Source organism: Entelurus aequoreus, linkage group LG20 (genome assembly GCF_033978785.1).
Source record: "Entelurus aequoreus isolate RoL-2023_Sb linkage group LG20, RoL_Eaeq_v1.1, whole genome shotgun sequence".
Classification (NCBI taxonomy): domain Eukaryota; kingdom Metazoa; phylum Chordata; class Actinopteri; order Syngnathiformes; family Syngnathidae; genus Entelurus; species Entelurus aequoreus.
Window position 1 is genome coordinate 42003691 of NC_084750.1, and position 13331 is coordinate 42017021.

The following is a 13331-nucleotide window of genomic DNA, read 5'->3' on the forward strand; positions in this document are numbered from 1 at the left end:
AAAAGTATTAGTATGTGGAGTTCACTCTATACAAAAGTATTAGTATGTGGAGTTCACTCTCTACAGAAGTATTAGTATGTGGAGTTCACTCTCTACAGAAGTATTAGTATGTGGAGTTCACTCTCTACAAAAGTATTAGTATGTGGAGTTCACTCTCTACAAAAGTATTAGTATGTGGAGTTCACTCTCTACAGAAGTATTAGTATGTGGAGTTCACTCTATACAGAAGTATTAGTATGTGTAGTTCACTCTCTACAAAAGAATTAGTATGTGAAGTTCACTCTACAAAAGTATTAGTATGTGGAGTTCACTCTCTACAAAAGTATTAGTATGTGGAGTTCACTCTCTACAGAAATATTAGTATGTGGAGTTCACTCTATACAGAAGTATTAGTATGTGGAGTTCACTCTCTACAGAAGTATTAGTATGTGGAGTTCACTCTATACAGAAGTATTAGTATGTGGAGTTCACTCTCTACAAAAGAATTAGTATGTGAAGTTCACTCTACAAAAGTATTAGTATGTGGAGTTCACTCTCTACAAAAGTATTAGTATGTGGAGTTCACTCTCTACAGAAGTATTAGTATGTGGAGTTCACTCTCTACAGAAGTATTAGTATGTGGAGTTCACTCTCTACAGAAGTATTAGTATGTGGAGTTCACTCTCTACAGAAGTATTAGTATGTGGAGTTCACTCTCTACAAAAGTATTAGTATGTGGAGTTCACTCTCTACAGAAGTATTAGTATGTGGAGTTCACTCTATACAAAAGTATTAGTATGTGGAGTTCACTCTATACAAAAGTATTAGTATGTGGAGTTCACTCTCTAGAGAAGTATTAGTATGTGGAGTTCACTCTATACAGAAGTATTAGTATGTGTAGTTCACTCTCTACAAAAGAATTAGTATGTGAAGTTCACTCTACAAAAGTATTAGTATGTGGAGTTCACTCTCTACAAAAGTATTAGTATGTGGAGTTCACTCTCTACAGAAATATTAGTATGTGGAGTTCACTCTATACAGAAGTATTAGTATGTGGAGTTCACTCTCTACAGAAGTATTAGTATGTGGAGTTCACTCTATACAGAAGTATTAGTGTGTGTAGTTCACTCTCTACAAAAGAATTAGTATGTGAAGTTCACTCTACAAAAGTATTAGTATGTGGAGTTCACTCTCTACAAAAGTATTAGTATGTGGAGTTCACTCTCTACAGAAGTATTAGTATGTGGAGTTCACTCTCTACAGAAGTATTAGTATGTGGAGTTCACTCTCTACAGAAGTATTAGTATGTGGAGTTCACTCTCTACAGAAGTATTAGTATGTGGAGTTCACTCTCTACAAAAGTATTAGTATGTGGAGTTCACTCTCTACAAAAGTATTAGTATGTGGAGTTCACTCTCTACAAAAGTATTAGTATGTGGAGTTCACTCTATACAAAAGTATTAGTATGTGGAGTTCACTCTATACAAAAGTATTAGTATGTGGAGTTCACTCTCTACAGAAGTATTAGTATGTGGAGTTCACTCTATACAAAAGTATTAGTATGTGGAGTTCACTCTCTACAGAAGTATTAGTATGTGGAGTTCACTCTCTACAAAAGTATTAGTATGTGGAGTTCACTCTCTACAGAAGTATTAGTATGTGGAGTTCACTCTCTACAAAAGTATTAGTATGTGGAGTTCACTCTCTACAGAAGTATTAGTATGTGGATTTCACTCTCTACAGAAGTATTAGTATGTGGAGTTCACTCTCTACAGAAGTATTAGTATGTGGAGTTCACTCTCTACAGAAGTATTAGTATGTGGAGTTCACTCTATACAGAAGTATTAGTATGTGGAGTTCACTCTCTACAGAAGTATTAGTATGTGGAGTTCACTCTCTAAAGAAGTATTAGTATGTGGAGTTCACTCTCTACAGAAGTATTAGTATGTGGAGTTCACTCTCTACAGAAGTATTAGTATGTGGAGTTCACTCTATACAGAAGTATTAGTATGTGGAGTTCACTCTCTACAGAAGTATTAGTATGTGGAGTTCACTCTCTAAAGAAGTATTAGTATGTGGAGTTCACTCTCTACAGAAGTATTAGTATGTGGAGTTCACTCTATACAGAAGTATTAGTATGTGGAGTTCACTCTCTACAGAAGTATTAGTATGTGGAGTTCACTCTCTACAAAAGTATTAGTATGTGGAGTTCACTCTCTACAAAAGTATTAGTATGTGGAGTTCACTCTCTAAAGAAGTATTAGTATGTGGAGTTCACTCTCTACAGAAGTATTAGTACGTGGAGTTCACTCTCTACAGAAGTATTAGTATGTGGAGTTCACTCTCTACAAAAGTATTAGTATGTGGAGTTCACTCTCTACAGAAGTATTAGTATGTGGAGTTCACTCTATACAAAAGTATTAGTATGTGGAGTTCACTCTTTACAGAAGTATTAGTATGTGGAGTTCACTCTCTACAGAAGTATTAGTATGTGGAGTTCACTCTCTACAGAAGTATTAGTATGTGGAGTTCACTCTATACAGAAGTATTAGTATGTGGAGTTTACTCTATACAGAAGTATTAGTATGTGGAGTTCACTCTCTACAGAAGTATTAGTATGTGGAGTTCACTCTATACAAAAGTATTAGTATGTGGAGTTCACTCTATACAAAAGTATTAGTATGTGGAGTTCACTCTATACAAAAGTATTAGTATGTGGAGTTCACTCTCTACAGAAGTATTAGTATGTGGAATTCACTCTCTACAGAAGTATTAGTATGTGGAGTTCACTCTATACAGAAGTATTAGTATGTGTAGTTCACTCTATACAGAAGTATTAGTATGTGGAGTTCACTCTATACAGAAGTATTAGTATATGGAGTTCACTCTATACAGAAGTATTAGTATGTGGAGTTCACTCTCTACAGAAGTATTAGTATGTGGAGTTCACTCTATACAAAAGTATTAGTATGTGGAGTTCACTCTTTACAGAAGTATTAGTATGTGGAGTTCACTCTCTACAGAAGTATTAGTATGTGGAGTTCACTCTCTACAGAAGTATTAGTATGTGGAGTTCACTCTCTACAGAAGTATTAGTATGTGGAGTTCACTCTCTACAAAATAATTAGTATGTGGAATTCACTCTCTACAGAAGTATTAGTATGTGGAGTTCACTCTATACAGAAGTATTAGTATGTGGAGTTCACTCTATACAGAAGTATTAGTATGTGGAGTTCACTCTCTACAGAAGTATTAGTATGTGGAGTTCACTCTATACAAAAGTATTAGTATGTGGAGTTCACTCTATACAAAAGTATTAGTATGTGGAGTTCACTCTCTACAGAAGTATTAGTATGTGGAATTCACTCTCTACAGAAGTATTAGTATGTGGAGTTCACTCTATACAGAAGTATTAGTATGTGGAGTTCACTCTATACAGAAGTATTAGTATGTGGAGTTCACTCTATACAGAAGTATTAGTATGTGGAGTTCACTCTATACAGAAGTATTAGTATGTGGAGTTCACTCTCTACAGAAGTATTAGTATGTGGAGTTCACTCTATACAAAAGTATTAGTATGTGGAGTTCACTCTTTACAGAAGTATTAGTATGTGGAGTTCACTCTCTACAGAAGTATTAGTATGTGGAGTTCACTCTCTACAGAAGTATTAGTATGTGGAGTTCACTCTCTACAGAAGTATTAGTATGTGGAGTTCACTCTCTACAAAATAATTAGTATGTGGAATTCACTCTCTACAGAAGTATTAGTATGTGGAGTTCACTCTATACAGAAGTATTAGTATGTGGAGTTCACTCTATACAGAAGTATTAGTATGTGGAGTTCACTCTATACAGAAGTATTAGTATGTGGAGTTCACTCTATACAGAAGTATTAGTATGTGGAGTTCACTCTCTACAGAAGTATTAGTATGTGGAGTTCACTCTATACAAAAGTATTAGTATGTGGAGTTCACTCTTTACAGAAGTATTAGTATGTGGAGTTCACTCTCTACAGAAGTATTAGTATGTGGAGTTCACTCTCTACAGAAGTATTAGTATGTGGAGTTCACTCTCTACAAAATAATTAGTATGTGGAATTCACTCTCTACAGAAGTATTAGTATGTGGAGTTCACTCTATACAGAAGTATTAGTATGTGGAGTTCACTCTCTACAGAAGTATTAGTATGTGGAGTTCACTCTATACAGAAGTATTAGTATGTGGAGTTCACTCTATACAGAAGTATTAGTATGTGGAGTTCACTCTATACAGAAGTATTAGTATGTGGAGTTCACTCTCTACAGAAGTATTAGTATGTGGAGTTCACTCTATACAGAAGTATTAGTATGTGGAGTTCACTCTACAGAAGTATTAGTATGTGGAGTTCACTCTCTACAGAAGTATTAGTATGTGGAGTTCACTCTCTACAGAAGTATTAGTATGTGGAGTTCACTCTCTACAGAAGTATTAGTATGTGGAGTTCACTCTCTACAGAAGTATTAGTATGTGGAGTTCACTCTCTACAGAAGTATTAGTATGTGGAGTTCACTCTATACAGAAGTATTAGTGTGTGGAGTTCACTCTCTACAGAAGTATTAGTATGTGGAGTTCACTCTATACAGAAGTATTAGTGTGTGGAGTTCACTCTCTACAGAAGTATCAAAATACATTTTGGTACCGGTACCAAAATATTGGTATTGAGACAACGCTTGTATGCATGCATGTTGGAAATAAACTCCAACTCCACCCCGAGTCCACACTAAAACATGCCTACGGTGCAACCCGATGACGGGAAATGCTCTGTTATTGTTTGTATTAACAATTACTGCACAAACTTCAAGCCTCGTCGGAAGAAGTAAGAAGTGCCGACTTGACGTTTGTGTTCATTGACATTCTACCTTCAGAGTATCGAGACTTGCAGCCTCGCTCGGGTAGGATTGACACATTTAATAACGGAGGCCGTTCCTACAATTCATGGCGAGGGTGGATGCAATGAAACAGTAAGTCAACAAAGCAGTATGACCTTCAGCGGACTACATGTAGATGAGAGGAACATACTGGAGGTGTACATACAGTAGGTGTATCAAACAAGACTACATGTAGATGAGAGGAACATACTGGAGGTGTACATACAGTAGGTGTGTCAAACAGGGCTACATGTAGATGAGAGGAACATACTGGAGGTGTACATACAGTAGGTGTATCAAACAGGACTACATGTAGATGAGAGGAACATACTGGAGGTGTACATACAGTAGGTGTATCAAACAGGGAGACAGATAACACGTAGCCTGTTGACTTACCTCTTCAAAGGCTGGAAAGCGTTGAAAGAGAAAGGGAATAAACTAACCTTGGAGATGCTTTCATCATCTTGGTTCTGGCGGGGGTTTTTCTTTCTTCTTGTTGGCCTTCCTTCCGCTGCAGGTCAGACTGGTGTGGAATACGCTTTGCCGGCTGTACAAAACACGACAAGGGAGACCAATTAAAGACATACAGTTTGTTTGATGAGAGCGTGAACCAGCAGTTTGCAATGTTCAACTTTCGGACCATTTTTCAACTTTGATGAGATATTTGAATCAGGGGTTGAGTCACCACTTGTAATTATCGGGTAATGGTGGGTCACGCAGCCAAAACAGTTAAAACCACTGCCTTGTTTACTATCATGTGTTGTGCAGGAACATTCATAGCAATGTACTGCGCTCCAATTGGACTACAAGCACACTGCAAACTATTTGCCACCTGCCAAGATTTAAAATTGTATTTCTAGAAATGGACCGAGTTTTAGGAGCTATTTACTTATTTGTATTATTTACTAGTCACAGCATGATCTTTATTTTAGCATGAATAGTTAAGATTGTGTCTATTCTAGTTTTAAAATGTTAAAAATAGAGAAAACAGCTATTCAAATAAGAAATGCTGGTCCCACATACTTTATTTAACCAGGAAACAATTCCATTACAATTAAAAAGCTATTTTTCCAGGGCCAAGAGGCAGCAAAGTTACACATTAAGATGACAGGATGGACATCAAGTAAAACACTTGCAGATTAGCCAGGCTCCTTCAAATGCTCTCAGTTTGGATTTAAAAGCACGAGTAGAAAATATTGTTTAAAGATTCCTCAACATTCCAAGGATTCTTAATTTAAGAATTGCAAGTGGGACGAGCGGTAAGGAAATGGATGGATGGAAGTTGAATAATGCATGTTTTCAGAACGTAATACCTTTTTGTAAATTAATTGCTGATTTAAAGTTAAAGTACCAATGATTGTCACACACACACTAGGTGTGGTGAAATCTGTCCTCTGCATTTGACACATACCCTTGATCACCCCCTGGGAGGTGAGGGGAGCAGTGAGCAGCAGCGGTGGCCGCGCTCAGGAATCATTGTTGGTGACTTAACCCCCAATTCCAACCCTTGATGCTGAGTGCCAATCAGGGAGGTAATGGCTCCCATTTTTACAGTCTTTGGTATGACTCGGCCGGGGTTTGAACTCACAACCTACCCATCTCTGGGCGGACACTCTAACCACTAGGCCACTGAGTAGGTACTAGGCCACTGAGTAGGTCATTTCAAGATATAGCAATCTTACTTTAGGATGTTTTATCAAGTCAAATTAACTAGCTGCATGGACAGATCATTTCATTAAGTTTCAGTATTTTTTTTCCTAAAATCGAGTCTTTTTATCTAATAATTTGTCATCTTTATTTCCTGCAGGGTCGTGTGTTGTCAGAGTAGGCAGGAGAGCTCTGGCACAGCCTCACGTGTTCGGATGAAGACGAAAACAAACACAAAACGAACAATAATTCATTACATAAATAATATGTTTTTCATCAAACTGTAATTTCTGTATGACGGTTTTAGTTGTTTACTTTTATTTGCTTGAGGAAAAATCTAAAGCTTTTCCTAAAATCTTATATAGAGTGCAGGAAGCTGATATGCTGAGTGCGGATGGGAACTAACAGATTATGTGTAGGGTTCTACGGTACACCAGTACTATACTAATGAATCCTATTCGGTACTATACTGCCTCTAAAAAGTACCCTCCGCCCCCCTCTTTTTTTAACGGGCATGACGGCGCGTCGTCGTCACGTCGTGACATTGCTGGTTTCACGTGCAGAGGAGCATGTTCGGCAGCGCACAATCACAGAGTACTTACAAGCAGACACAGTGTGTAGACAGAAAAGGGAGAACGGACGCATTTTGGCCTAAAAGCTGACAATAAAGGTGAAGTTATAACACTGAAACACCCTCAAGAAGAAGTGCTTTAAGACATGGCTAGCTAGCTAGCAGCTAATGTGTTTCAGCAACTTTTAAATCACTAATCATCGCCTCCATGGCAAGTATTATTATCACTGCAGGTCGAGGAATAGCTAAACATGCTTCACTACACACTGTAGGAGGATACAATAGCTCACCGGCGTCACAATGTAAATAAACACCATTGGTGGATCTACACCTGACATCCACTGTAATGATACCAAGTACAGGCTTGTATCTAGTTGATACTACTATGATTACGTCAATATTGTTTTGGCATCACAACATCTTCTTTCGTTTAAAAAAAATGTATATTATGTTTATTAACTCAGTAAATATGTCCCTGGACACATGAGGACTTTGAATATGACCAATGTATGATCCTGTAACTACTTGGTATCAGATTGATACCCAAATTTGTGGAATCATCCAAAACTAATGTAAAGTATCCAAACAACAGAAGAATAAGTGATTATTACATTTTAACAGAAGTGTAGATAGAACATGTTAAAAGAGAAAATAAGCAGATATTAACAGCAAATGAACAAGTAGATTAATAATTAATTTTCTACCGCTTGTCCTTAATAATGTTGACAAAATAATAGGTGTATAAATGACACAATATGTTACTGCATACGTCAGCAGACTAATTAGGAGTCTTTGTTTGTTTACTTACTACTAAAAGACAAGTTGTCTAGTATGTTCACTATTTTATTTAAGGACTAAATTGCAATAATAAACATATGTTTAATGTACCCTAAGATTTTTTGTTAAAATAAAACCAATATTGACATTTTTTTCTGTGGTCCCCTTTATTTAGAAAAGTACCGAAAAGTATCGAAATAATTTTAGTACCGGTACCAAAATATTGGTATCGCTACAACTAGAGATGTCTGATAATATCGGACTGCCGATATCGGCCGATAAATGCTTTAAAATGTAATATCGGAAATTATCGGTATCGATTTCAAAAAGTAAAATGTATGACTTTTTAAAAGGCCGCTGTGTACACGGACGTAGGGAGAAGTACAGAGCGCCAATAAACCTTAAAGGCACTGCCTTTGCGTGCCGGCCCAGTCACATAATATCTACGGCTTTTCACACACACAAGTGAATGCAATCCATACTTGGTCAACAGCCATACAGGTCACACTGAGGGTGACCGTATAAACAACTTTAACACTGTTACAAATATGCGCCACACTGTGAACCCACACCAAACAAGAATGACAAACACATTTCGGGAGAACATCCGCACCGTAACACAACATAAACACAACAGAACAAATACCCAGAACCCCTTGCAGCACTAACTCTTCCTGGACGCTACCCCTCCCAACCTCCTCATGCTCTCTCAGGGAGAGCATGTCCTAAATTCCAAGCTGCTGTTTTGAGGCATGTTAAAAAAAAGAATGCACTTTGTGACTTCAATAATAAATATGGCAGTGCCATGTTGGCACTTTTTTCCATAACTTGAGTTGATTTATTTTGAAAAACCTTGTTACATTGTTTAATGCATCCAGCGGGGCATCAAAACAAAATTAGGCATAATAATGTGTTCATTCCACCACTGCATATATCGGTATCGGTAATTAAGAGTTGGGGAATATCTGCAAAAAAGCCATTATCGGACATCTCTAGTTACAACACAACTTGAGAGGATGTATTTACAGCCAATCATGCAAATAATGACAGACTGTTTTCCTTTCTCCAGGTTTTCTGCGACATGAAGACCAGAGGCGGTGGCTGGACCGTCCTGCAGCATCGCAGAAACGGCTCTGTGGACTTCCATCGCGGGTGGAAGGACTACAAATGGGTGGGTGCAGCATCATTATCCATCACGCAGTGTTTTGACACGGGCAGGGGCTTTCCTTAACCATTCACATGTGGTTCAGCGTGGAGTGGCGTGGGACCGCCGCCGGACATCGTGAACCCAGGTGACCCCGCGCTTGTTGTGTTTGGCGGCCCCGGTCTTCTCTAGCGCTGCCGGTGTTATTGCACCTGCTCCCGCTCCCCCCTCGCCGTCCCACTCCCACGCGCGGAACGTGCATCTCCATGACCCACGACTTTTGTTTTCTGCATCCATCATCACGCCGCACGCTCGGTTGAACACACCGTGATTATTTAGCTCGCTTGGTTGGACTGAGTTACAATCCGGGCTGCAACCGGCGTGGGGGGGGGGGCGGGGGGGGGAAGACGTCAGCCAGTGAGGAAGTGGAAAAAAAAAGCATCAAGAATAATATTTTTCCAAGTGGATGGTAAATATTTGGCTGCAGTTGAGGCATGGGAGCACAGAGGCCCTGTAGATGGCAGAGAGCGGCCATTATTCTACCCAAGTCCCACTGACTGCAATCAATATCACTAAACTGTTGTGCTGATAGTCCTGCAGGTCACATGATAAATGCTACTGGACTCCCACCTAATCCACTATATTTTTACTATCAGTCACTACAGTCGATGGGAGACAAAATGCCTCCAAGGCAAACAAGCAGATTATGTCCAGGGTTTCCACTTAAAGGCCTACTGAAATTTTTAAAAATTTAAACGGGGATAGCAGATCCATTCTATGTGTCATACTTGATCATTTCGCGATATTGCCATATTTTTGCTGAAAGGATTTAGTAGAGAACATCGACGATAAAGTTTTGGTCGCTGATAAAAAAAAGCCTTGCCTGTACCGGAAGTAGCGTGACGTCACAGGTTGAAGGACTCCTCACATTTCCCCATTGTTTACACCAGCAGCGAGAGAGATTCGGACCGAGAAAGTTAATTTGAGCGAGGATGAAAGATTCGTGGATGAGGAACGTGAGAGTGAAGGACTAGAGTGCAGTGCAGGACGCATCTTTTTTCGCTCTGACCGTAACTTAGGTACAAGGGTTCATTGGATTCCACACTTTCTCCTTTTTCTATTGTGGATCACGGATTTGTATTTTAAACCACCTCGGATACTATATCCTCTTGAAAATGAGAGTCGAGAATGCGAAATGGACATTCACAGTGACTTTTATCTCCACGACAATACATCGGCGAAGCTCTTTAGCTACGGAGCTAACGTGATAGCATCGGGCTTAACTGCAGATATCAACAAAATAAATAAACCCCTGACTGGAAGGATAGACAGAAAATCAACAATACTATTAAACCATGGACATGTAAATACACGGTTAATGCTTTCCAGCCTGGCGAAGCTTAACAATGCTGTTGCTAACGACGGCATTGAAGCTAACTTAGCCACGGGACCTCGTCAGAGCTATGCTAAAAACATTAGCGCTCCACCTACGCCAGCCAGCCCTCATGTGCTCATCAACACCCGTGCTCACCTGCGTTCCAGCGATCGACGGAGCGACGAAGGACTTCACCCGATCATAGATGCATTCGGCGGCTAGCATTGGATAGCGCGTCTGCTATCCATCTCAAAGTCCTCCTGGTTGTGTTGCTGCAGCCAGCCGCTAATACACCGATCCCACCTACAGCTTTCTTCTTTGCAGTCTCCATTGTTCATTAAACAAATTGCAAAACATTCACCAACACAGATGTCCAGAATACTGTGGAATTATGAGATGAAATCAGAGCTTTTTGTATTGGATCCAATGGGGTCCCAATACTTCCGTTTCAACCATTGACGTCACGCGCATACGTCATCATACATAGACGTTTTCAACCGGAAGTTTCGCGGGAAATTTAAAATTGGACTTTATAAGTTAATCCGGCCGTATTGGCATGTGTTGCAATGTTAAGATTACATCATTGATATATAAACTATCAGACTGCGTGGTCGCTAGTAGTGGCTTTCAGTAGGCCTTTAATGCAGGGGTGTCAAAGTCATTTTAGCTCAGGGGCCACATGGAGGAACATCTGTGCACACGCCGGCCGGACTGTTAAAATCATGGCATTAAAACAAAAACAAAAAAAGACAACTTCAGATTGTTTTCTTTGCCTTACTTTGGCCAAAAATAGAACAAACACATTCTGAAAATATTAAAATAAAAACATAGAAAAGTTTAGATCCATGAAGGAAAGAAGAAAGTGAATGGATGATTATAACTGAATACATTTACATATGCATAAACATTTGTTTTCTTTTGTATTATTTTTTTTTAATGAATTAAGTAACGTTTATGACAACCTTTTTCCAAAACATAATATCAAATGTGAGATGTAACAGGATAATGCATACATTTATCATTTGTTTTGAAAACGCTTACAAAAAAGTGGGACCCCAAAAATGTACTGTGGGACCCCATTTTTATGACTTGATGGGGACCCCATTTGGAAAATTGCCAGCACCAACACTGATGGAGTATTGGTGCGTGCAAAACAGCAACAGGAGGCTGTGGCCTGCGGGCCGGTTCTAATACTAATCAAATATCACCGCGGGGGCCGTAGATCATTCATTTGACTTGACTTTGAAACCCCTGCACGACAGTCAATGTTGGACAAAATGACTCCGAGGCAAACGAGCAGATCATGTCCAGGGTTTCCACTTAATGTAACCTTAGGGCTGGGCCATATGGCTGAAAATTGTATCACAATATAAGTGTTTTGTATTAGACTTAGACTTCCTTTTATTGTCATTCAAATTTGAACTTTACAGTACAGATAAGAACAAAATGCTGTTGCATTAGCTGGTTGTAGTGCAGGATCAAAGAGCAATAAGGTGCAGATATAAATAAATAGATTACTGTACGGATAAATATATTGCACTTTTGCATGTGCATCCACGTTTATGGATGTATGTTATATTGTCTTTATATTCCAGCCAGTTAATCCATTTTTGGTATTGATCGATAATCGATAATGATTTATATTTTTCAAGACCTAATCCAAAAATGTTCATTTGAAATGTAACCTTCCTCTGATTATAATTGTCTACCAAAGCAGAAAGGATAGGAAATGCCAACGTAACCATTGTCAAATCACACCAAACACTTAACAATAATCTCGTTAAAGTTCAAAACGGAGGAATTGGCAAAACGTGCTTAATAAAGTGTAACACAATAAGTGCAAAGTGTGAAAATGTAAAGCAAGAGAAACCCGAGGAGAACAATTTATTGCAGGTTTACTGCCAGGAAGTCTGTGTAACATTAATTTGGTCTGTTTTTTCTTATTAAAGGCCTACTGAAAGCCACTACTACCGACCACGCAGTCTGATAGTTTATATATCAATGATGAAATCTTAACATTGCAACACATGCCAATACGGCCGGGTTAACTTATAAAGTGCAATTTAAATTTCCCGCTAAACTTCCGGTTGAAAACGGCTTTGGATGATGACGTATGCGCGTGACGTAGCCAGTGAAACAGAAGTATCGGCACCCCACTGAAAACAATACAAAATAGCTCTGTTTTCATCTCATAATTCCACAGTATTCTGGACATCTGTGTTGGTGAATCTTTTGCAATTTGTTTAATGAACAATGAAGACTGCAAAGAAGAAAGCTGTAGGTGGGATCGGTGTATTAGCGGCTGGCTATAGCAACACAACAAGGAGGACTTATTTGGATAGCAGACGCGCTAGCCAACGCTAGCCGCCAACCGCATCTGTGATCGGGTGAAGTCCTTCGTCGCGCCGTCGATCGCTGGAACGCAGGTGAGCACGGGTGTTGATGAGCAGATGAGGGCTGGCTGGCGTAGGTGGAGCGCTAATGTTTTTATCATAGCTCTGTGAGGTCCGGTTGCTAAGTTAGCTTCAGCGTCGTTAGCAACAGCATTGTTAAGCTTTGCCAGGCTGAGAATTATTAACCGTGTAGTTACATGTCCATGGTTTAATAGTATTGTTGATCTTCTGTCTATCCTTCCAGTCAGGGGTTTATTTATTTTGTTTCTATCTGCATTTGAGCCAGATGCTATCACGTTAGCTCAGTAGCTAAAGAGCTTCGCCGATGTATTGTCGTGGAGATAAAAGTCACTGTGAATGTCCATTTCGTGTTCTCGACTCTCATTTTCAAGAGGATATAGTATCCGAGGTGGTTTAAAATACAAATCCATGATCCACAATAGAAAAAGGAGAGAGTGTGGAATCCAATGAGCCAGCTTGTACCTAAGTTACGGTCAGAGCGAAAAAAGATATGTCTTGCACTGCATTCTAGTCCGTCA

The 13331-nt window shown here is 39.2% G+C and overlaps 1 protein-coding gene across 1 annotated transcript in view; it reads left to right on the top strand.

Moving 5' to 3' along the window:
* angpt2b (angiopoietin 2b) overlaps positions 1-13331 on the top strand; it is a 76674-nt gene that overhangs the window by 43682 nt on the left and 19661 nt on the right. The window contains exon 6 of the mRNA XM_062030125.1: positions 8950-9051. Within this exon, the coding sequence (XP_061886109.1) occupies positions 8950-9051 (102 nt within the window). The remainder of the gene's footprint in view (positions 1-8949; positions 9052-13331) is intronic.